This window comes from Lepidochelys kempii, chromosome 9 (assembly GCF_965140265.1).
Source record: "Lepidochelys kempii isolate rLepKem1 chromosome 9, rLepKem1.hap2, whole genome shotgun sequence".
Taxonomy (NCBI): domain Eukaryota; kingdom Metazoa; phylum Chordata; order Testudines; family Cheloniidae; genus Lepidochelys; species Lepidochelys kempii.
The window spans coordinates 3,335,450-3,360,155 of NC_133264.1; the positions used below are offsets into that span (position 1 = coordinate 3,335,450).

General features: G+C 44.6%; 1 protein-coding gene across 1 annotated transcript; it reads right to left on the minus strand.

Moving 5' to 3' along the window:
• Window positions 1-592: 592 nt before the first annotated feature.
• On the minus strand, window positions 593-24,406 carry OSTN (osteocrin). The gene is made up of 5 exons (XM_073358731.1): window positions 24,352-24,406; window positions 16,791-16,889; window positions 11,874-12,091; window positions 5,039-5,135; window positions 593-3,090 (listed from the first exon to the last, which is right to left on the minus strand). The coding sequence occupies exons 2-4, from the start codon at window positions 16,887-16,889 to the stop codon at window positions 5,051-5,053; spliced, it is 402 nt and encodes a 133-aa protein (XP_073214832.1). The 5' UTR covers window positions 24,352-24,406; the 3' UTR covers window positions 593-3,090; window positions 5,039-5,050.
• Window positions 24,407-24,706: the final 300 nt, after the last annotated feature.

Below are 24,706 nucleotides of genomic sequence, written 5' to 3' on the forward strand. Positions count from 1 at the left end.
TTCCTGCATCATACATGCCGGAGAACCTCTCCCAGTGATTCTTGCATCGAGTTCATTGCTGAACTTTTAATGGCAACCTCTCAAGTTCCCATGGGGCAGGCTATGGGGCTTGGGCACCAGCTTTCATGGCAGCTGACTGGGGAAGCTGAGGGGCTTGACACGTGTCTTAGCCATCAGATTGAGGCTGTGGTATATAGGAGGCAGCTTGTCCCCCTTCCTATCTCTCTCGAATGAGCAGCTCCATGCCCTGCTGCATGCAGGCTGCCAGGACAGCATCTTACCACAAGGAACAGTGAGACTGAGTAGGAAAGTATAAACCAACCACCAAGAGCCTTGGGTTAAGTAGAAACAGCCTCCTTGGGCAAGTTAGTCCCTAAGTAAAGTTTCTTGCACTTTCCTCTGCAACATGGAGAAAAGAAAATGTTATCTCCCTCAGGTGCCACTTGGACAGCCATTTTTTCTCACCATAACCACACTTTGTCCGTGGCAATAATATGAGCTGATTTGTTGCTCTAAGAATCCTGATACTCAGGGACCCCACATAAGAATTTCTAAACATATTTCCACAAGATGTTCTGTTCAGTTGTGTTGATTTATTAGCAGACATCCCACAAAGGCATCTGAATGGTTTTGTGAACAGAGGAAAACGGGTAAAGTTGCTACACAGTACATGTCACAGTATCATCACCTCGTGTTTGCTAACTTCCATGCTATGGACAAAGACCTTGGCCAGCGTGATTTGTCTGTGAGAACAGCAATGGTGCCCAGTCTTACTCTTTCCTCTTCAGTTTTAACACAGATGTTTCATGGGCCTCCTAAGGCTTACTATTTAAGTAGGACTTTTGATCCATGGATTTAAAAAGTGCTTTGCAAACAAATTTAAGCCTCAGAGCACCCTTTCAAGTTAGGCCTTGGTGGATGAACTGAGACAAAGAGAGGCTATGTGATTTGGCCACGGTAAAACAAGCAATCCAGTGGCAGTTGGGAATAGAACCCAGGAGTCCTGACTCCCAGTTCCATGCTATTACCAACAAAGAACACTCCTTCCCCATGTTCAATGTTCTTCTCCAAAGTGGAGATATTTCTGTACATGCCTGTAGACCGCACCATTTATCTGTGGTTAGAACAGAGAAAAGGGCTAACGCTGGCCAATAGTTACACAGTACATTTTATTGTAACATAGTTTTAGCATCCCAACATAATGCATTAACTCTGGATCTCTCCAGTCTGAGCCTCCCCAGGTGTGTAACGGGGAGAGAGTCCCCCTCAGACTGCACGTTTAAAGAAATAAGCAGAATTCAACACAAACTTCAGCAGACCCAAGAAAAACGGGAGTAAATGAATGAGGCGACTCATCACGTCTCAGGCATAGCCCTGCTTTCTTTCTGTAACATTGCAGATTTCAGTCTGGGGATGTGATCGTTTGTGACTATGCTACAACATTAGTGGTTAAAAGCTAATAGCTACATTTATATTTAAAAAAAGGCAGAGAACTAACAGCCAAACCCATCGTTTCCTATCTGACAGAGAAAATTGGTGCATGCCATCCCACAATCCATGCAAAGGCAGATACAACAGACAGCAGAGCGCTGGAGCTGTGAAGGTCAAAGTGCCTTGGAGTACAGATTTGTGACAGGCTACAGCTGTGAAATCCTATTAGGCCACAGCTTTGTAACATCGAGAAGTTTTCTAAATGAGAAATGTTGACAAAAATAAAGATTTTTGTGAAAATTCCTTGTTTTCAACCAGCTCCAGTTCCAGTCATGGGGGGCGGGGAGGGGGGGAGGTAGGGTAGGAACTGTCATTAAACATTAGTTTCTTACATCATTGCCCCTCTTGGGGAGCTGGTCGGATTCCTCCCTACTCAGCCAACTTTCTACTAGTGGCCAGTCTCCCTCCTCTGCGTAGTACATGAGATCAGAAGGTGGATGCTTAATTCACTACTCCACATAGGCCACAGCCCACCTGCCTAAACCTGGGTTTTGTGGCACATTGCTGCTTGCTGCCTTGCTTCAGTCACACCTAAGAGAAAGACCCAGGTATGGCCCAGCCTCCTGTGGTCCCCTCCTGACATAGTTCCTTTCCTGGATGACTCTATATGATTATTCCTGACGACAGATTGGTACAAATCACCCTTGGAGTTTGGACCTGATCTGAGCTATCCAGCTGACTCCCCTTTCTTTGTGCTGGACCCAAATTCCAGCACTGAACACCTCCAGCTTCGGGAAAAATCAGATCAGGATGCAAATCCAAACACTGAGACTGAGCCGCATCTCTGCTCCGGTAATGTTTTGCAGGGTGAGAGAAGGAAGAGGGGGTGAAATCTCCTTGCCCTAAACATTTCAGGGAGCTAAAGCCAGGTGCTCTATGAAGATGGCTCAGGGGCTGTATCATCTCCTACATGGAGGGCACCTCCAGTTCATCACATGTTATGCACAAGAAGGAGTGAAAGGAACTAATCAGCTCAGAGGTGTAAAGGAAGTAACAGCCTCACCAAGTTTCAGAGTCTGTCAGATGAAAAGATTCATGACATAGGTACAACAGAGGTAAGGGAAAGATTGCTACGAGTATCAAGCTAAATCCTAAGGTATTTATGTGGGTTTTATTCAGGTAAACTCCTGCTGATATCAGTAAAAGTTTTGCCTGAAAAAGGACTGAATAAAAGCTGGATTTGTCCCCTTAAGCAGTAAAACGAATAACCAACCCTCTTGAGTGAAATTTACAAAGCAATTCTGCCTTCCATAGAGTGCTGTTGGCATCTCTAAAAGTTTTATTTTTCTTCAAAAATTCTAATAGTCCTTGCGAGGATAAGAAACTTTTATGAGTTTAAAAAAAAATGGTTATGCAGTGAAATTATATACACTCATTTTCTGTTCCCTTTTATTGTCAGACCAAAACGTCGCTGTGAGAATGTTCTGATCTGATGGATTGAATCTGTTATTGTTTGTAAAATGCAATGTGAAATAGATTTTGCAGTAGGTCAATTCCTTAAATGTTGAATCATTACTCAATGACAAGACACTCTCTGAAGCGTCTTCCATATTTCTGTGACATTCCCAATACAGCATCAATCATCCAGCACAGATGCACCTGCAGGAAAAAAAAAAAGCAGTGAAAGTTACATTGTCCTAGTCAGAAACTCAAAGCCTCAGACAAAGATACTCTAAAAAGGTCTATGAAAGACAAGCAAAGTTAACAAAAAGAAAAGGAGGACTTGTGGCACCTTAGAGACTAACCAATTCATTTGAGCAGAAGCTTTTGTGAGCTCCAGCTCACTTCATCGGATGCGTAAAGTGGAAAATACAGTGAGGAGATTTATATACACACAGACCATGAAAAAATGGGTGTTTATCATACACACACTAAGGAGAGTGATCACTTAAGATGAGCTATTACCAGCGGGCGGGGGGGGGGAAACCTTTTGTAGTGATAATCAAGGCCATTTCCAGCAGTTAACAAGAACGTCTGAGGAACGGGGGGGGGGGGGGGGGGGGTTGAATAAACAAGGGGAAATAGTTTTACTTTGTGTAATAACTCAACCACTCCCAGTCTCTATTCAAGCCTAAGTTAATTGTATCCAATTTGCAAATTAATTCCAATTCAGCAGTCTCTCGCTGGAGTCTGTTTTTGAAGTCTTTTTGTTGTAATATTGCGACTTTTAGGTCTGTAATCGAGTGACCAGAGAGATTGAAGTGTTCTCCGACTGGTTTATCAATGTTAAAATTCTTGACATCTGATTTGTGTCCATTGATTCTTTTACGTAAAGACTGTAAAGAGGCTCGTTCATCTGCACATCTACCAATGTGATAGATGCCATCATGTGCCAGCAATGCCCCTCTGCCATGTACATTGGCCAAACTGGACAGTATCTATGTAAAAGAATCAATGGACACAAATCAGATGTCAAGAATTTTAACATTCATAAAGCAGTCGGAGAACAATTCAATCTCTCTGGTCACTCGATTTCTGACCTAAATGTGGCTATTCTTCAACAAAAAAACTTCAAAAACAGACTCCAACGAGAGACTGCTGAATTGGAATTAATTTGCAAATTGGATACAATTAACTTAGGCTTGAATAGAGACTGGGAGTGGATGGGTCATTACACGAAGTAAAACTATTCCCCCCCACACACTGTTCCTCAGACGTTCTTGTTAACTGCTGGAAATGGTCCACCTTGATTATCACTACAAAAGGTTTTCTCCCCCACCCCCCACTCTCCTGCTGGTAAGAGCTCATCTTAAGTGATCACTCTCCTTACAGTGTGTATGATAACACCCATTTTTTCATGTTCTGTGTGTATATAAATCTCCTCACTGTATTTTCCACTGAATGCATCCGATGAAGTGAGCTGTAGCTCACGAAAGCTCATGCTCAAATAAATTCGTTAGTCTCCAAGGTGCCACAAGTACTCCTTTTCTTTTTGTGAAGACAGACTAACACGGCTGCTACTCTGAAACCAAGCAAAGTTAGGTGTATTGGATTTATTGTGGGGGTTGCAAATTCCTAACTTCTTAAGGCATCAAAGCTAAATACACAGAGATAAAGCAATGTTATACAGAATTATAGAAATGTCAGGCTGGAAGGGACCTCAAGAAGTGATCTAGTCCCGCCCCCTGCACTGAGGCATGACCAAGTAAACCTAGACCACCCGTGACAGGTGTTTATTCAACCTATTCTTAAAAACTTCCAATGAGGGGATTCCACAACCTCCTTTTGAAACCTAGTCCAGAGCTTAACTACCCTTAGCGTTAGAAAGTTTTTCCTAATATCCAACCTACATCTCCCTTGCTACCGATTACTTCTTGTCCTATCTCCAGTGGACATGGATAACAATTCATCACAGTTCCCTTTATAACAGACCTTAACATATTTGAAGACTGTTACCAGGTCCCCTGTCATGATGACATGAAGTCACCTTTCCACAGATCTGACCTTCCAAATCCACTGACATCAACATGAGCTTGCAGGTCTGTAACCGAGAGCCTCATTGGATCCTGCGTGACGTCTGAACATTGCTTTGGTGAACCTGACTTACTTGCACCATCTGCTAACCCCTGGTGCTGGCAAGACGGTTTGTTCCGATTCGGTCCAGAGGAATTCCAAATCGTCGCTTGGGCAACTCCACCACCTTCCTGCACAAAAAAACAGGGCAAAAACTGGTATAGATACTTCACAGGAATAACCAAAAAGTGGTTGCATCTTTGCTTCCTCCATTTCACACCAGTCTTGGCAATGGGGTTTGGTCAGGGCAGCTCTGTTGTTAAAGCTGGAGGCTCTGGACAATTACTCAAAATAAGGTGTTTTGCATTTCATAAGCTGCAGCCTCTATAAGAAAAGCTACCCCTGCAGGGAGCAGACAGTTGCAGCTGTTTACAGCAAGGCTGAATTTGGTCCATTATCCCCATTTGGAAGTTGTTCATCTACTATTCAAAGAAGAGGGAAAAGCTTTTTAAAACATGAACGGGAATAGTATTTATGCAAAGTTTAATTCACCCATGGAACTCATTGCTGCAGGATATTATTAAGGCAAATATAAAATATTAAGTTACAAGGGCTGGGAAACCTTATTTTTCCGGCCATAAAGTGGTCATCCTGCCCTCCTCCAAAGTACAATGGGCACAGTCAGGTATTTTGTGGGGTTTTATACCTTCCTTTGAAGCACTCAGCATTGTCCACTGTCAGAGACAAAAACACCAAAGACCATGAACCCTCAGTCTGAGTCACTGCAGCAAATCTGACCTTGCCAATGTGTCACAGCAAAACTGAACAGTTCCTCCAAATGTTGCAAACGGCAGGGAAATATTGAGACAGATAGACTCGTCCCCTAGTTCCAAAGAAGCAACAGGTGTTGTGTGGCAGGTTCCATCCTACACGATGAGGGGTAAGTACACTCCCATTATGCCTTCTTCTCCTCTTCCTCCTCCCACTCCTGATCTGCCCCCTCCCTCCTCTGCCCCAGTGTCCCTTGCATCAGTGGCTACAGCAAAGGGGCTGGAGAGCTGTCTCTGCACCTGCTATAGTAGACGCACATGCTGGGGTTATTCTGTGGGGAAGGAGGCCCCCCATCTGGCCCCTTTGCACCAGCCTAGGTGGCGCAGAGGGCCTCATGGCATTGCTGAACTGATCCCCCTCTTTTTATGGCGCTCATGAAACAAGCTTGTAAAACGAAACAGATTTCGCTTCCTTGTCTCCAAGTTCCCAGGCTGCACCCAGCCCTGCCCCGGCTTCCTCCTGTCTGCTCTGAACTCACTTTCCCTTCCTTGCTTCTTCTTGCCTCTCTCACACCTCCAGCGAACAGTTGCAACTTGGTCAGCTTTTCCAGCTGACCCTGAGGGGCCTCTCCTCCCACTGGCAGGCAGCTGGCTGCACACCCACGCCAGCTCTGCTCGCCAGGAGCAGCACTTGCTGGCATGCAGCGCATGTTGCTCCAACCATCTTTGGCAGCCCCGGGGAATCCACAGGAGCGTCCCCTTGGCTCAGTGGCGAGGCTGAGAATGTGACAGGGCCGGTGTTGCTAAAACATGAGGCCTTTCGAGGAAAGAGGGCTGGATCCGCGGTTACGTTTCAAACCCACAGAGTTCCAGGCCCTTTGAAACCTCCTCAGACTCGTTCTTCCGTCCTCAGCTCAAACGTCAGCAGCTCAGCTCAGTAGCTTAGTAAGTTTAACTCCAGGGTGGCCTTAGCTCTGAGAGCACCTCCTCACCGCCACCAACTTAATTTGTTAGGAATGAAGGGCAGGATCTGAGCCTAAGTCCCCTGCCGTCTGGGGTGGCCAAGCCCAGAAAGGTTATGGGGCGGGACGGATTATGGGTTATGAGGAAAGGTAGCTGTAGGTAGAGCCAAGTCCCTAAAAGGTCTGAAAATCAAGGCCAGAGAGGAATTATTGAGGGAGGCCATAGGGAGGAGAGGGCAGGGGTGTGACTAAGAGGAGTGGGATGGGAAATAGAGGGTGAATCCCAGGAAATCAGCCTTACTGCAAGCCACGTCTATGTGCCAGGGTGAACAAAGGGTTAACTCAAACTCAGCTCCCCACTCCTCTAGAACCAGGGCTGTAAGGAGGGCAGGATGCCTTAGGCAAGGGCCGACTCCAAGCTCCAGGGGCCCAGATCCGGGCTGAGCCCCAGCATGGGCAGGGCTCTACGTGCTGAGTATTGCAGAGTACATTGTGTTTTACTTTCTTGTGATAAACACTAAGGGGCTGATCCTGTCCCCCCCGGACAACACGTTGGCAGCACATGGGGCAGGACATGTGCCTCGACAGGCCACAGGTGAATTCCCCAGGTGCAGAAGAAGTTAAGAAGAAGTTGGGTTAATGTATAGGGGACATGCCAGGGGCAGGAGGGGAGTAGCCATAGAGCTTGGCACAATGATAATTTGGGCTGCCCCGGGGGCTGCTCTAACTTATGCCAGAGGCCATTTCAGCAGCCCAGAAGCTGGGTGGTTCAGCAATGGTCTAAGGTCACTTCTCCCCTCGTCCAGGATGTCCTGGGGCAAAGACTTTCCTGGCTGTGACTTGGTTTTTTAAAATCATTCTGTGTAGTCACTTCACTAGCTTTCAAACATTAGCTTGTGGGACGCTCTCTGAAATGAAGTGTGTGTGGCGAGGCTGGTCCATTGTTTTGGACATTTAGAACTAGAGTCTGTAAATCATAGAATCATAGAATCATAGTATATAAGAGTTGGAAAGGACCTCAGGAGGTCATCTAGTTCAACCCCCTGCTCAAAGCAGGACCAACCCCAAATAAATCATCCCAGCCAGGGCTTTGTCAAGCCTGACCTTAAGGAAGGAGATTCCACCACCTCCCTAAGTAACCCATTCCAGCGCTTCACCACCCTCCTAGTGAAAAGGTTTTCCCTAATATCCAACCTAAACCTCCCCCACTGCAACTTGAGACCATTACTCCTCGTTCCATCATTGTGGGGAAAGGTACACGGGGGAAGCATCCTGCAGAGGTAGAAAGGATGAAATAGAGGAGACCTAACAGGTGTTTTCCAGTCTCCTTTCTAAAATGGTTGTTTGCAGTGCGACGTTTAGACAACTCAATAGCCACAAACATGAGCATGAGGTTTCAATCATTGGTTTTAAACGAACAAAACCAAAATGCGAGATATTCCTAGCTAAACCTTCCCTTGCGTCTTTAATCATGACCAATACGGCCAGAGGTGCAGGAAAAACGAAACAAGGGAAGAAGGAATATTTCCATCCCTGCTTCCAATGTTTCATGAAAAACTGAGCATGGTTTTTGAGAGTGGAGGAACTTGCATTTCACCCATAAAAGCACGGCCACTTTGCAGTAAAAACCCTGGTGTTTCTGCAAACACCTAGTGAATTCCCACCTGGGGAATAATCCTAACTTTTGTCCTTGGAGAAACTTTACAAAGAGATGGAGGACTGGAAAATGAACTCTCTTCACTCTCTTAGGCCTTGTCTTCACTAGGAAACAAGGCATGTTCTTAACTCAAGTTAGCTAACAGTGTAAAATCCTAGTGAAGATCAAGCAGTCTGGAGTTTTCACAAGAGTTAGTGGATTCAGGTAAACCATAGGATCCCCCAAGGTCTTTAACTCATCCTGCTAAAATGTGTGAAATGTGCCAATTGCCCTGGTCTTCACCAGGGTTTTACCTCATGTTACCTAACTTGTGTGAAGAACACACCTTTTTTCCTAATGATGACGCACCACTGCGGGGGAATCAGAGGCATCAGGGCAGCGTGCAGTTCTGCTCTCTGTCTGTGTTTGGTTGGATATAAGGAGGACTTAATTTTTCAGAGCTGTCAGTCTGGTGCCTTTCAGCATTGTGCTTCCATGCCTAAATTCACTGTAAAACTAGAACTTAAAAAAACCCCTGTCACACGGGTCCCAGGCCTGGACTAACCAAGGTGCACTCAGAGCACTTGCAGAGGGACCCATCTCAGAGGAGTCCCCAGCCACCAGAAAACCCCCCAAATCGAGCAGAGCTATGACGCTGTGTGCCAGATCACAATGGCACTCACTCAGACTTGGCCCAGCTGCCCCTTCATCATGACGGAGGAGCAGCCAGGCCAAGCCTGCCAGCTTAAGGCCGGGCGATGGGAGCACGCAGACCTGGGTGGCCGGGATAAGGAGGAGCCACTGTCACCTGGAGTGGAGTGCTGAGTTGTGGGGATGTGCCGGTGAGTGGCCAGGAAGGTCCTGGGGGCAGTGGGTGAGGGCTATGGGGCGAGTGCTGGCGGGGCAGTGGGGTTGGGGGATGTTGACGGTGAGTGGGGGATGCTAGGGCCTGTGGCTGGTGGGGCAGCAGTGTTGGGGCCTGCAGTCAGCGGGATGTAAGTCAGGGCTGCTGGGACATATGTGGGGGATCAGTGGGGGCTGGTGGAGGGTTGTTGGGGTAGATGTGAAGTGAGGGGGCATTTAGGGGTCTGTGTGGGGCTGGGTACATAAGGGGCAGTAACAATTTAAGGAATCTGGAGAGCCCCTCCATTTCCATAGCGGTCAGGGCCCCAGAATTCTTTAATTTGGGCCTGATGTTTCCCATCAAAAGCACTGGATCAAAGCTAAGAGGTTTTACGGCTGAGCTGATCCCTCCTGTGGCCATCTGCAGCAATGACAGGGACTTTCAGCCCACCCTGCAGAGCTTTTGTCTGCTGAGCTTCTGTGCATCTTCGCCTGCCGACCAAACAGGGCTTGGCCTTGGGCAGGAAAATCAAAAGGAATTTTGTTTAGAACATTATTTATGCCTCTGTGATGCTCACTGGGGTCTCCTTAGCTTCGAATCTCATCTGAAAGCTTGTCTTCTCTTGCTTTTGTCTATGCTTTCCAAAGCTTCTTAACGTTAAGAGTAGGTGAAATCCGGGATGAAGTGAACGGCCACTTTGCCATTGACTTCCGTGGGGCTAGGCTTTCCCCCAGTCTCTGCGGTAAGTTTTTTTTATGTGAGCGTATATCACAGCACTGTATTAATACAGGGTGTAAAGTCTTTTTCATCATCTGAGAGCTTTTCAAGCCATTATATTCAGGATCTCTAAACCTCCTGGAGCTAGAGGCGTCACAGTAGCAGGCTGTCATCTCATGTACCCTCCACTAGAGAAGGCAGAGACTCTGTCATTGGCTTACACTTGCTCTAGTATACAGGCTGAGAAACATTTCTGATTTGGTCCATATGACCGAACAGCATTCCCTTGGTCTATACGCTAGTGTGGTGATTGTATAGAGTGACCCCAGGATGCTGGTGAGAACAGTAGCAGTGTAAAATGTAGCGATCAGAGAACCTCAAATGGCTTCAACATTTGGTTCCTCCAGGAGCGAAAAGCTTGCCTGCTCCTCCGAGCAATGACACTCGCGGGTGAACCCGGGGCTGGAAATCTCATGAAAGGCGATATTTGGTGACACTCTGGCACTTCTGAGTTCAGCTAGACCTGGATGAAATTGTTTTTGATTTGAGAAATGTCACGAGAAATATCGGCCCATTTCCCAAACTTCCTCCTCCCCTTCCTCAGGTGTTTTGCTCTCTCTGTAATTTCGATCAAATCTTTATTTTTACATCTAAAATATGAATTTCCACGGGTTTGTGGAAAGACTTTTCTTTTGAAAAAAGGGCTCATTTTTGCTCCCCAAAACAGCCAAATTTTGCTTAAAAACCCCACGCACTTACTGCAGTGATTGGTTTTCTCAGAAATGGGCCCATTTTGAGTTCATAGTGAGCTATAAGGGCAAAAACCCCTGCCTGAGGTTTTAATCATTTACCCCCTACTGGCCAGAGCCTGGAAGTGCAGAGCGAGTATTAAAGCTGGTTAATTGCAAAAATATCTTTGAAAAAAACAATTTTGGAAAACGTTGGCTGACTCCAGTGAATATTTTTCACTTTCAAATTAAACACAGTCAGCCAAACTTCTACAGGCCTCAGTAAAAATTCTGGTTCCAGGTCTGTGGTGAGTTTTGGGTGAAGGCTTGGATCAGGTTTTATTTGATCAGAACTTTGTTTACCCATCCATACAAAGGCCCTTCTCCAGCAAATCACATAAAGCGAGTGCCTAAATTTAAGCACGTCACTCAGTGCTTTGCTGGACTGGGGCTGAAAGGTGAGGGAAGATGGTCACCAGCAGCAAATAGCAGGGGAGGGGAAAGAGAGAGATCTCAGCGAATGCTTTCTGTTACGATGAGCAGCAGACACCCTGCAAGTCTTGCCCTGCAGCCACACGCATCTCCTTTGCCTTCTTAATTTGCATCTCCTTGGCTCTTTCCAACATAAAGCCCCATCTCCTCTAAGGTGAACAGTCAAGGTACCAGGCCTGAATATTAACAGGTGCATTGTAGGATAGGCATATTTTGCTCAGGACCCAATCTCAGTGAAACCAATAGACCAGGATCCTGAAGGCCTTACTCAAGATGCCCTTCCTATCATGTACTGTCCATGACTTTTACACACACTACAGTGTCGGTCAAGATTTGCTGTGTAAGATGCCCTCTCACCAGCCATCTGTTCTTGGAAATATTTAACCTCCCCCCCTTCACTTTTAAACCCCAGACAGTATATATTCCTTGAACAGTTTTACTGCCTAAATAGCCTTTTAAACTGAAGGGCCATGAACATGAATGGGAAAGGGTGCGCTGGAGGAATAAGTTTACCCAGATGTCTCTTGTAGGTTGATTCGGGTTGCAAGGATAAATCAGCTGCAGAGTGCATTACTTACCATAGCTGAAGAGCTATAAATCTTGCAGCAACATTGAGAAGATGAGTAGTCTGCAGTGACTTCAATATGCTGACAAATGAATTACCCACAGCCGACCACAGAACTAGTGAGCTAATGAAAATGAGTAGCTTGCATTTGGAAAGTGTATCTATCAACGTTCTTTATAGCGCGCATCACTGTACCATCCGATCTCTCAGCTTACCTCTGCTTGCCTTTCAGATCTACCGAACTCGCAGAAAGCCTGTCGAGGGGAGACCCAAACCCTGGGAAACTTCTTTTCTTCTTGGTCTCAATCACGTCATTTTCAAGAGATACTAGCTCATCAAGAAGCAGCAGCTTAGCTGCCAGGTCCGTGGCTGACTTCTCTTCGCTGGATGTGGAATGTGCTTCCATGCCTAATACTATGGAAGAGTCAAAGGGCTGCAAAGGAAGAGCGGATGGGTTTGCTTGATGTTTCTGTTTCAGGAAAAGAATTTCAATCAGTACAGTGAGCAGTACAGCCTGTAAATACATTAGAACTGACAAAGACTAAACCTGGAGCAAATTTCATAGAATATCAGGGTTAGAAGGGACCTCAGGAGGTCATCTAGTCCAACCCCCTGCTCAAAGCAGGACCAATCCCCAATTTTTGCCCCAGATCCCTAAATCCCCTCAAGGATTGAACTCACAACCCAGGGTTTAGCAGGCCAATGCTCAAACCACTGAGCTATCCCTCCTTTTTCAGTGAAAACTGGTCATTTTTGCAAGATGAATTTTTTTAATGTCTGGTTGTTGACATTGTTGAAATTCTTCATTTTTCACAAAAGCTTGCATGACTTTTTAATTGAAAATTTTATCTGAAATGTTATTCAAAATGGTTATCAACATTTTTTATTTACTGAAACCTGGGTTTTTGGTAAACAAAAACTTTCCGTAATCATTTCAATAACGTTTTCAATAATGTATTCAATATTTTTTTGAATTTCAATTAAATAATTCTATGAATTTGGCGGGGGGGATTAAATATTTATTTTCAAACTCTTTGAAATGAAAACAGCTTAAAAATGTGACATTTTCAGGATAGTGACTTTTGTTTTATGACCAGCTGTAATAAATACCTATATGGTATTTTCCATCCCAAATGACTTTACAAGTCTGGCAAACTGTTATGCAAACAATACATCAAAATCATTTCACCCAGCACTGAAGTGCTACCAATTCCGAGGTAGGACAAGGCATGGCAGCCTTATGCAAGTTTAGGACAGGAAATAAAGAACAGCATATGCTCTTGAAACTTACAGGGAAGTTGGATAGGCAAGATGTTTTTTGAACTTCATTTAGGACACTTGATGATTGACCTGTTCTGTTCATTCCCTTTGAAACACCTGGCAGTGGGACTGTCAGAAGACAAGATTCTGGGCTGGATGGACCATTTGTCTGACCCAATATGGTTGTTCTTATGTTCTTACGACGTTGAGGTTAACACCCTTACTAGACTAGATTTATGCATATTGGGTAGGTGACAAATACTGACTGGCCTCTGTCAATACCAAAGACATAAAAGCAGACAATGAAACAATTTGCTCTGCTTTGTAAGAGGCAAAAAATATGGCTCCATGGTTAGTCTTTTTAAAAGCAGATGTAAAGCTGATGCCCTGACCACTTTTGGTCAAAAAGAGTCCATGGCACGTTTCAGCAGATTAAGGATGTTAGCCTCAGTGGCCTTGCTCAGCGATAATATAGGTGATTATTCTCTGCCTACTTCAAATTCCCCAATCCCTTTCAGTTGGATACCGTCTTCTTCTTCAGTTTCTGATCTAGGCATTGGTTTTATTCAGTTGTGTGAATATGCTCAGTTCCATGGGAGGCAGCATTTCAAAGGCAATATATGTCTCCTTCTCAGAGGACAGCACCTTGACACGGTGGGAAGGCTGACAGCTATGCTAGTGGGAACTTCAACTCCTGGTAGGGCCACCCAAGCCATACAGGTCAAAGGATAGGGACCAGAAGAAAAGCTGCCACTGGTCCCCTAGGTTGGGGATTGAGTGATAGGCCAACAACTTGTCCTCATGAAAGAGTGCAGTCTTGTTCATGGTACCTGGGATATCATGGTCTGATATCCCAGGAATGATTCAGATTTAGATATAAAGGTAAGATAGTACAAGAATTTCTTCTGGAGTTACTATAAGAATATCCACACCCGGGCCCTATATTTGAAAAAATGCAGATTTTAACCTCCTTCCTTTTGTGCTTCTGCTGTGTGCATTCAGGGAGCCAGTCAGAAATCATTAAAGAAATGGAGTTTATAAACATCTCATTCGGTTGGATGGTCATGGATGGAATGAGGAAATGGATCCCACTGCTAAGGATAGACAGGATGCTTCTGAATCGCTGCATTATACTGCAATATTTGTAAAGTGTGTAATCCGGAACAAATGGGCTTCCCTTGATCTTAACAAGCCATCAGGGAAGTTCTACAAATCCATCTACATGTAGAGCTACGTGAACCGTATGCACTCCACATAGATCACAGGTAGGATGTGTTTATTAGGTTGTTTGAGGGTTTAAGAGTAGTTCATTTCAGGTATTTCGGAAACTCTGTTGCACATGTGAACGCTAGTCTGATGAGACTTTAAGGAAGATTAAAAGACTTTCAAGGAAACTTGAAAGCTTTGACCATTTAAAACCCTTCATATACAACCCACGTTAACAGAAGATCTTGCCAGATATTAAGGCAAAATCCTTAGAAGCTGAGACCTGTTCAAAATTATAAACTCCTGATGGCTTTTAGGGCTGGTTGCAATTTTTCCATCAAAATTGGTTTTTTGAGTCAACAAATTTTGTTATCAAAGGGTCAGCTTTCTGCAGAGAAATTTGACTTTGTCAAAGAAAGGAAATACTCCAAAACAGAACATATTGATTCAGAAATGCTGTTTCAGAGCCTGATGGGAGTTGTTTGGGTGTCTCATGAGCGTATTCTCCTCTGTGCAGGTCTTCCGGCTGGACTGCACCTCCTATGATGCATTACAGTGGCACAGCAACAGGGCAGATCATGGTGCATCATGGGAAATGTAGTCCGGCCAGGGAGTCCAGCCCACAGAAGAGACTGAGAGCAAGAGGCACTCAAACTACAATTCCCCTGAGGCACTGTGGTGCCATGTCTGAATCAACATCTGTTGGGTTTTGGCTCTCATTTTTTCAGTTTTTGATTTCTGAACCAAAAAGTTGATGTTTTCTGTGGAAAATAAAAACATTTTCCTACCAGCCCTAGTGTATTTTAATTCCTCTACTAAAGAGTGCCCAAAGTGTGGCCTCTGGGTCATATGTGCCCCATTCATGTTTTACAGTGTGGCCCACAGAATCCCACAGCTTTCATGGGCAGGTGAAGCATGGCAAGACTATAGGTCTCCATCCGATGCTCCTTCTTGATCCCAGCTGAAGTCCACTCAAATAAATAAACAGGATGATATGTGGCTCTTTGGCCTGCACAGGTTGCACCTGCTAAAGAACAGTGTGATGCAATCCTTGGGCTCCAGGAAAGGTGTCAGGGAATCCATCATTTGAGCAAAGTATTTGCCTGTTTACTCTACTCAGTCTCCATGGAGCTTGGTAGATCATCACAACTTTTGTCTGATGAATTTCACCTGTTTGTCTCTTGACGAACAGATTACCATCTTCCTCCAATATCATACACTTTCATTAGCTGCGCATTGAGATACAACAGTAATCAAGGCCAGAGAGACAGGGCAAATGCATTCTGCTCACCTACATTTACACTGCTATTTCAGTCAGGCACTGTATGTTTTTGTCCTACTCCAAACGGTTCCATTACATTTGCATGCGCTGTTAAATATCTAATGTACCCTGTACTGCAGCTGGCTATCATTCACTGGAGGGAAACATGATCCGTATAGATTGAGCGGGTGATCTTAGAAGGGAACTTGGGGCATACTACAGTAGGACTTCCCCCTGGCATTACAGTTACTCACAGGACATAGCATGACAAGCTTCAGCACAGTCAACCCCTTGGTGAGGGCCACCTCATTGTACGTATTTCCTCTGACTGATTTTCTCTTCTCAGAGTCTCAAGTATTGTGGAAAGGGAATGCTGGGTTTCTGGCCTGGTAGGTGCTACATCCTTCACTCAGGTGTGGGTTGGGTAACGTCTCCCAAATGTTACCTTAACGGTGCGGAGGGAACATTGCGGCCTCCAGGGCCTCTGCTGTGTCTCTGGAAGCGCACGTTAGCCATGGTCTGTTGGAGGGGGGTGGGCGAGGAAAGGGAGCTAGTGGTCCAGGGACTGGTTCACACTATGTGCCTGTACTGGGCCTAACGCAATAGGGCTCTGGGGCCTCTAGACACTACTGTAATTCTAATAATAAAGGTGTCCCCCTGTTGACGTCAGTGGTTTTTATAGTCACCGGTTCCTGTTTTTTCACCGTGTTTTCCCTCCCCTGTTGTCGGGCGAAGGGCCCACACAGATAACACCTTTGGGGCAGGGACAGTTGTTTTGTTCCATGTTTGTACAACACCAAGAGGTCCCAGCAAACAACACGGGTCTCCTGACTCCCAGCCGCGTTGCCTCCCTTGACATTTCAGAGCTGAGCCAACTCCCATTGGACTGGACGGGAATCTTTCCATCGATTTTCATGGGAGTGGGGTTGGAGCTAGGCTTTCATAGCCCTAACTCAGCTGCATGGGGGATTCAGGACCCACCCTTGTTCCCCAGCTCAGATTGGGAGTCAAGGAGGACAGCATCCGATCCTCCCCACGGCGAACAAGGGGTCACGGATGGGGCAGAGAGGGTGCCAGCTTTGCATCCTCCTCCCCTAATCCCTGGCCAGAATAGCTGGTGCACAAAGGGGAGGGGGGAAGTTACTCCGTGGGGCGGGATGAAGTACCCGGAGCGAGCGAGTGGCAGGGGAGACATGGTGACTCCGGTTCACACGTCACCCTCTCCTCTGCTCCTGGGGCACCCCTTACACTCGGCACATGGCTCAGTCAGAGTCTAACACCTCCCGTAGAGCCCGCTGCCCATCTCACCCCCGTCCCAAGGAGAAACCTGCCTCTCCAGCTGTCCCTGGCTCCGAGCTCCCTAGGAAAGGAAGGTGCCTGCGGAGTGTCAGGAATAGCCTCTTACCTGCGGAGCTGCCTCAGCCAGGACAGCAGTGCCGGCGGGCCCCTGCAGCAGAGTAAGCGCCAGGACAAAGTGCACCACCCCAAACCGAACCTGCAGCATCTGCAAAGCAGAACAACCTATTGAATCACTCCACCCCGACACACACCGAGGAGGAAGGGCACGCGACAAGGGCAGCAGGGACCGGTTACAAGTGGTGATGGAAGTCAAGGATGAGCCAGCCCCAAACAGACCAGACACACGGAGGGGAAATGACTTGCCCGGGGTCACTCAGCAAAGCCAGGAAGAGCCCCTGGCTCATACATAGCTTAGTCGCTTATCCTGCCTTCCTTGATGCTCAGGAGCCAACCCAGCTCACACCGACCTGGCTGGGAATCTTGCCCTTGATTTTCATGGGAGTTGGGTTGGGGCCTCCAGCCCCAGAAGAAATCTGCTAATCTGTTTGTTAATCTGTTTCCATGCCCAGCCCCAGAAAGCATAATTCAACCCTCACTCTGCCGCTCTCTGTTGACTCTCCTGCTGGAGCCGGCAGAAATAGAAAGGCTGTGTAAATATATTCTGATGATGTACGAGAGTTGTTTTATCCTCATTTTCGCAGATCTCTCATGAGATCGGGCAGACTATACCCAGCAGAAATGTTTGACTTTGCTCTTGTTTCCCACACTACAAGAGAGATGAAGCAAAGTGCTTGGAATCCTATTTTGAAAGTCAAGCTATACCATGTGTCTTTGTTTCTCTGCTTCTCACATGGGCTTTTCCTTAAGTGATCAGAACAACAAGCCATCTTGCCTATTACCCTTGTACTGATATTTGCTAGTACCGGACTCTGTAGAGGAAGGTATAAAAATGGAGTTATTTTAATTATTTTTACATGTGCTTCTGTTATCTGGTTTCATACCCTTTTCTTTTGTCCATAAGGTTTAGGAAATGGCTGATATAAACCGGACTAACTCCAGAGGAGTCAAAGGAGAGAGACAAAGGAATGAATAAGGTGAGACTGAAGTGTCCATCCATTTTGAGCAGTGATCCAGAAACTAACAGAGCTACACCAATTTACAGCAGTTGAGGATCTGGCCCGGGTTTCTTCCCCCCACCCCGTTGTGGTGCTTTATAATGTGTATTTTTGTACTTGGCTGTGCACTGAAATAAAAAGTCGCCATCTATCACCTTGCAGATAACCACATCCTGATTATTTGGATACAGGGAAGTAAAAATAAATGGTGAGGTTAAATACACCCGTTTCATATGGCTTAATGTCTGCACTGGTATTCATTCATCCCAAAGACCAAAGAGCTAAAAATGGCATCTGGCATACTAATAAAAATAAACACTATTGCACCTGCATCCCAAAAGACATTTGAATAACTAGCTGGAACTCAACTCCAGCAAAATTAGAAGGAAAGGAAATTGTAGGGACTAAGGTCCTGCTTCTGCTCCCATTGAAGTTAATGGCAAAAGTACGGTATCATTGACTTAAATGGGAGCAAAATCAGGGCCAGCTTGAGACCATATTAACCCCACCACTCCTCAGCCCTTGCTTCTGAACTCTCTATATGAGGACTATGAACCTGCTGCCCCCCTATACGCTGCCCTCTCCTGCAGCAGAGAAGCACATTGTTTCCCCTGAATGTTGGGCCTGCTGAGGTGGGAGATGGAAGCAGGATTTGCCCTTCTGCGAGTGATTTTGCCCTAAATCATTTTTGCCACTGAACGCGAAGGCAAAGCCATTGATGACGGCACCAACTGACCTCATCAAAGTCAGGGGAGTTACATTTGTGTGTGTCAGTCATGAATTTGACCCACGACTTTTAACCATATTCCCAGAGTTTAGCTATTTACACCAGTTACTTCTCTTTCTTCTTTTGTTCATCTATTGTATATTCTGGTGTTGCCTGAACAATTCTACTCAGTTCCTTTGTCACTTGGATTTTTTAGATGTCTGTTCCCCTTCTACTTGAATCATGACTCAAGCGTAATCTCGGGTAGGTGTTGAACCCTAGTGTTCTACTTCCGCACTCCAGACGAGAAATGTGAAGTTAGATCTGAACTGCTCTGAGTAAATTTATGACAGCAACACAGCTCCTGGCAGGATTTGTCCTCCTTGTTGTGGGCTAGATTCCAATAGCTTTACTCATGCTGAGTAGCACTTACTCGACAAATACTCCCACTGAATTCACTGGGTCTACAAGAGGCGGTAAGGTGCTACTCCATGTGAATGCGCGTCTCAGAATCTGTGTTATCTGAAATAAATAAAATGCTGTCCAGCTTTCAACAGATAAAATCGCATGTCTGAAATTTAGACATATTTATGGGTTTCACCCATATTTTAGCTCAAAACGCAGCAAAGCTTAAATTCCTGGTATAATTCAGCATCTTTGTTGGTGTTCCAATTAAAACAGATAAAAGAAAGAACAGGATAAACAGCAGCAACCTTTGTCAGAAATCTGCACGTACCATTCGAAGCGCCTTTCCAAGAAGGAAACAGAAGGCCAAAACAAAGTAGAACGCTTGACCATCTGCAACATGGTAACTCCCTAACATCAGACCCGCGGGATCTGCAGATATGTTTTTCTTTTTTCTTTTTTTCTTATAACAAAAGCGAAATGACATCCCCAAGCCAAGATGGCTGAACCAGACAGTGTAATTCATCACAGAGTTCAAAACCATTGCCTATCAAAAATGTGAACAGCCATCATTGTTCTTTCCAATTCAAATGATCATATTTCACACCACTGTGAAGATTACTCTGAGTATAAATCACAGTGCTTTATTTCTCCTGCTTGACAGTTAGCAACAGAACTGAGGCAAGACATCATACACTGCACCGCAATCTTTCACTCTCCTGCCATTGTGCATTGATTACTCTCACACGCAAATTTTAATGGCAACATTGTAACATCTCCACACTCCTCCAGAAATTTAGACCTTACTCTTGCATTGAACAGGAGCGGGCAGGCCCCTGGAGTCAATGGGGCTTTGCAGGGATGTGCCTGGACGGTGTTCAGAGGCAGGATCAGGACTGCAGACTGTCACCGTGCTGCGCACCATAGACATGAGGTACTTCATGGCAACAACATGAAAACTCAGATCTTCCTGCTCTGGAAGCACAGGCCCCTACTATTAGAGGTAAAGGAGAATCTCCATTACCTGTGAGTCACGCAGGGCCTCTGACATCATTCTCAGCAATTGTAATTCCATCCAGTAGAGGGCAGTGGTGTGCACGCTCAGCAAGCCGCTCATTGTACTATTTTGCAATTATTCAGGTGCCATCAAAAGTGGTCTGTTGCTCCCTGTGCTAGTTAAATGTATCGTTTTGTGAGTCTCTCCACCGAGGGTCTAAACCATTGTTCTTAAGATGCAGATGGCAGAGTATTTTATCTGAAACTAGGATATGAGCTACTAACAGATGCACTGGAGGCTCTGGGGAAAATCCTGCTCCCATTGAGGTCAATGGGCAAACTCACACGGATTTCTGTAGAAGCAGGACTGTGCCCTCAAGTGCATTCATTACCATAAAAGCCAAGATATTCCCATATCAGAAATTTCAGTGATTTCAGAAACTTCTGGGGAGCGTTGCTTAAATGCAAATGGAATTATCAGTAATACCATGAAAATGTACGAGGAAGGGGAAAAATACCACTGCTGAATCCAGCACACAAATAGCTTAGCGTTGCTCTTTTGTTCTCATCCCACAGATGAGATATGACACACTCTGCAGAAAGCAGTCCATTTAAAAGGACATTGAAGTATGGGACTTACTGGAAAATGCATTCCATAAATTATAAACAGTTAAAGCCAGATAGTCTCTGTTGTTAATAATGCATTTGCTGTTTTGGAAATCCACATCAATTTTTTTATTATATATATGATGCAGTCAGAATTAGCTTTTCTCTATGAGCACTTCAAACTGCCTTTTACTATTAATCTGGTTAGTGCAATGACTGTTCAGACCCCTGAGACTGTAGGGAAATAGCTCATGGCAGGCTTCATCTACTTAAATCTGCTAGGATCTTCCAAATCTCGTATTTAAAATTGATGAACTTTTGCCAAGAATCCAAAAGTGATGAGTGACGTTGGGAGTCCATCTGAGGGGCTTGATGTTCAGAGGGTGAGTACTCAGCAATTTCTGAAAATCAGACTCCTTTAAGGTGTCTCAAGGTGAGCACCCAAAGTCATTAATCACTTCTGAAAATCTTGACTTTGACGTATACCTTCACTCTAACAACACAGTTACCAATGCTGTATTCTTATCGCATGTGTTATCTTGCCATCTCGGCAATTCTTTTCCTGCTATTTTGGCCTATGTTAAATTGTGCTTAAATGTTTCCTTGCATTTAAACTTTGGAAAGAAGGAGATGTGGCAAGAACACGTGCATGTAGATGGTTGCTTTGGCTGTCTTTACTCAGGCAAAACTCTCATGGACTTCAGCTGGAAGTCTATCATCATGAGGACTGCAAGACAGGGCCCCTAGGGTACATCTACACTGCAGCTGACCCGAGCCTCTCAGCCCGTGGTAGACGGATGAGTTAGCCCCAGAGAAGCTAGAGCACCCAAAATAGCAACCTGGATTTTGTGCCGCCAGCTATCCACCTGAATACAAGCCCTGTTATTTTTAGTGCACTAGTTTGAGTGGAGCTCGCACGTGTCCGTCTCCCTGGGCTGGAAAGCTCACTTCCAGCTGCACTGCAGACATACCTATAATAGCAACAGGCATTCTCTTTGCTTCTCTTCGCGAGGGGACTTGCCTGTGTCAAAGGCCTGATCCTTCAGTTATACGCACAAGAGAAGCCGCTTTACTTCAGTAGGGCTACTCATGTGAGTAAGGGCTGAATCTCGGAATGTTGAATTCTCAACAGTGCTACAGGATATATACAAAAAATACCCCGGGGTTTTAAGAGGAGACTAGACCCCCCCACCCCCCCGTGTGAACATCTGAACTCGAACAAGCATAAATCGTGAGTAGCTCAGCTGCGGTCCATGGAGTTACACAGATGCAAAAGCAGTAGGGAGAGGATAATCAGGCATGGTCATTGTTTGCTCATTTGAATATTTTGTACAGTCCAAATAGTCCATGCAGCATATTCTAGGAACGTTTTCCTGGGAATTAGCAGGAGTTACACAATTTGGACAGCTTGCAAAACTAAGAACAATCTGTACCTATCACCCACCACAAACAAACATTTAATAACAGCAAATGAAAAAAACTTTGTCTGAAGGCAATCATGCTTGGACATCAAAATGTATCAGTCACAAATGACTCTGACAAAATCCACCTAGAAGGCTAAGGGAAAAGTGCTAGATAAGCAGATTTTTTACAACATACAAGAAAAGAGCCATTAATGAGAAGCACCTATTTCCACCTTTGCTAGGCAAGATCATTGAAAGAACTACAGCATTCTTGGTATGCACTCTGGAAAACAAAACTTTATTAGACTGTTATCCATTGCCAACAAATGCTCAGCTCCTAAATCATTTATATATTTACCAAATAAGCAGGCCAACTTTTCTAAATGTTTCTAATCACTTTTACATTTCCTTTTTAAGACTTTTTTTTGCAAAAGTTTTCTTTGCTCTTCAGGCTAAGAACTAACAGCTCTTCAGTGTCACAGGCTTGTATGTCTTCAGCATTTCAAAATAAAGAAAACAAATCTTTAAAACAATCAGAAAGAGGAAATATACACAGACCTGAAATGTACAGAGATAGATACTAGGTTTTTATTCATACGTGCAGAGCAAATTTCTCTTTTCTTAACAGTGGAGGGACATAAGTGGAAGTTCTGCATACAGATAAGTACAGAATACGTTATTACAGCAGAGAATAGTGCCCATGATGACCAGCTAAAATATACTTCCATAATTATACAGATAAAGCTCTTGAGATCAGCTCTGAAAAAGAGAAGAATGTCATTACAATGGTAAGGTCAATGGCCCAAATATTAGCTGGGATGGATGATAGACACATGTAACCCTTTTGAACAAAGATCAAACCTGGTTATTGGTGAAGAAAAAATGTACAGCTGGGTGAAGATGTATTGTAGGTTGAAATTGTAGGTGATCTATTTCTTTGGGCTAACTCAGAAGCATATAAAGGTGAGTTACAATCATATTACAGGCAAGCTGTAGACAGTTGATGCATGTTGTAAACTGCAATGTTTTGAACCCGCTCAGTAAAATAACAGTCCTAGAACTCAGAGATACACTTAGCAGTTAGACGAAGTTCGAGTTATACAAACCCTGATCCATCTGAAATCAGCAGTGAGTACTGATAAGCACCATTGCTCCGAATAGTAATATTTTGCACTTATAGAATCTCGATAATTTCTTTCACAGTGTTTTTTTTTATCCATAGACTTCAAAGTGCTCTACAAAGAAAGGCCAGCAGGATTATCTCCATCATATAGATGGGAAATTGAGGTCCAAAGAAGTTAAGTGACGCCCCCCAAGTTCATAAGGAATCAGGGTCAGCGTCATGAATAATCCTCCTGATTCTCAACTCTTATGCTCTACCCATTAGAGAGGATGCGGCTTCTAAAGTGAGCAGCCGAGTAAGAATGTAGTGCACGCTCCTGGGTTTTAAGAACTGCAGAGATTTGAAGCCCAGTGAACAAAGCCCATGTTGGCTCCCCGAGAAAACTCCCCCTGTTACCTCAGCAGTCTCCAGAGTGCAGACCTGAAAGTCCTTTACATTTACACACTAAGTGACCCCAGTTACGGCAGCTGAGAGAGAGTGAGATTTTGAGCCCAGTATGAAGAAAGCACAGTTACAACCACAGGGCCAAACTATGCTTTCAGTTACACCAGTGCAAACCTGAGTTATTCCAAATCTGGCCCATCATTGATATTAGGATGCCCCTTTATCCTTAATGCTCTTCTGTAGACACAGGAGCTTTACAAAAAGAAATGGATAAAGAACTTGCTGGCTAAGAGCTTTCCTGGATCTAATTTCTTCATCTTGTGCCTTAAAACATGTTACAGGTAACAGCCATGTAAACATGTCACTAAAAATACGTTATTTATTAAAGCAAAGCAATCAATCTAGCTATTTAACTAGATTGGCTCTTTAATTCCTTTAGAGCCATAAAATGCATTTGATTTATTCTGAGTAGAACATAACACACAAAAGGGAAAAATCAAGGAAAAACAAGTAAAATACCACTATGATTTAGCATCTAGAGAGCACTTTACATCTTCTAAGCACTGCACAAGCATAAAAGAAAACAGCTTCTTCAATAGGGATGTGTTGTTTGACACTTGTTTAAATGCTAACTCGTTAGCTAACGGAAATATGTCTCTGTCTTCTATTATTAGTTCATTTCCAGTACCCAAATTACTAAGAGATGTGCTTCTTACTGTCAGACCCCAAAATGCAAAGAGGAATTGCACTTTTCCCATCAGACATGTGCCTGTGTGTATTTTGTGCTTGCTTGTTAATTTCAAAATGTTCAATGTTCATATGCTTGACAAATAAAGCAAATATTTAAAGGGTTTCTGTAAACGAAGCAAGAGACACACACAAAAATCCCAGACCCCCCCCCCACCCGCCCCGTTCGTCGCTTATCTTACCTTGCCTTGGATACAAGCAATCCCAACTTTGATGGATGTTGCTAGGATCTCCCACCCTAACTTATCCCTAACGCTCAGCTTTCTTTCAGAGTTTTTATAGTCTCTGCTGTAGTCTCCAAACTCCAATCCCTGCCTTTGCTTTCACTTACATCATTTCTAAAGATTTTCCACTGATCCTTGCCCTAAACCTTTCTCTCCCTCTCACTCACACACACACTCTTGCCTCACATTTGTTATATTTATTGCTCGGATCAAGATGATTAGGTTGTAATTAAAGGTCTAGGGTTTTTTTTAAAAAGAATCAGAGACATTCCTGGGAGAGGAATAATCTTTGGTAGCATTACCTTTCCTCTGA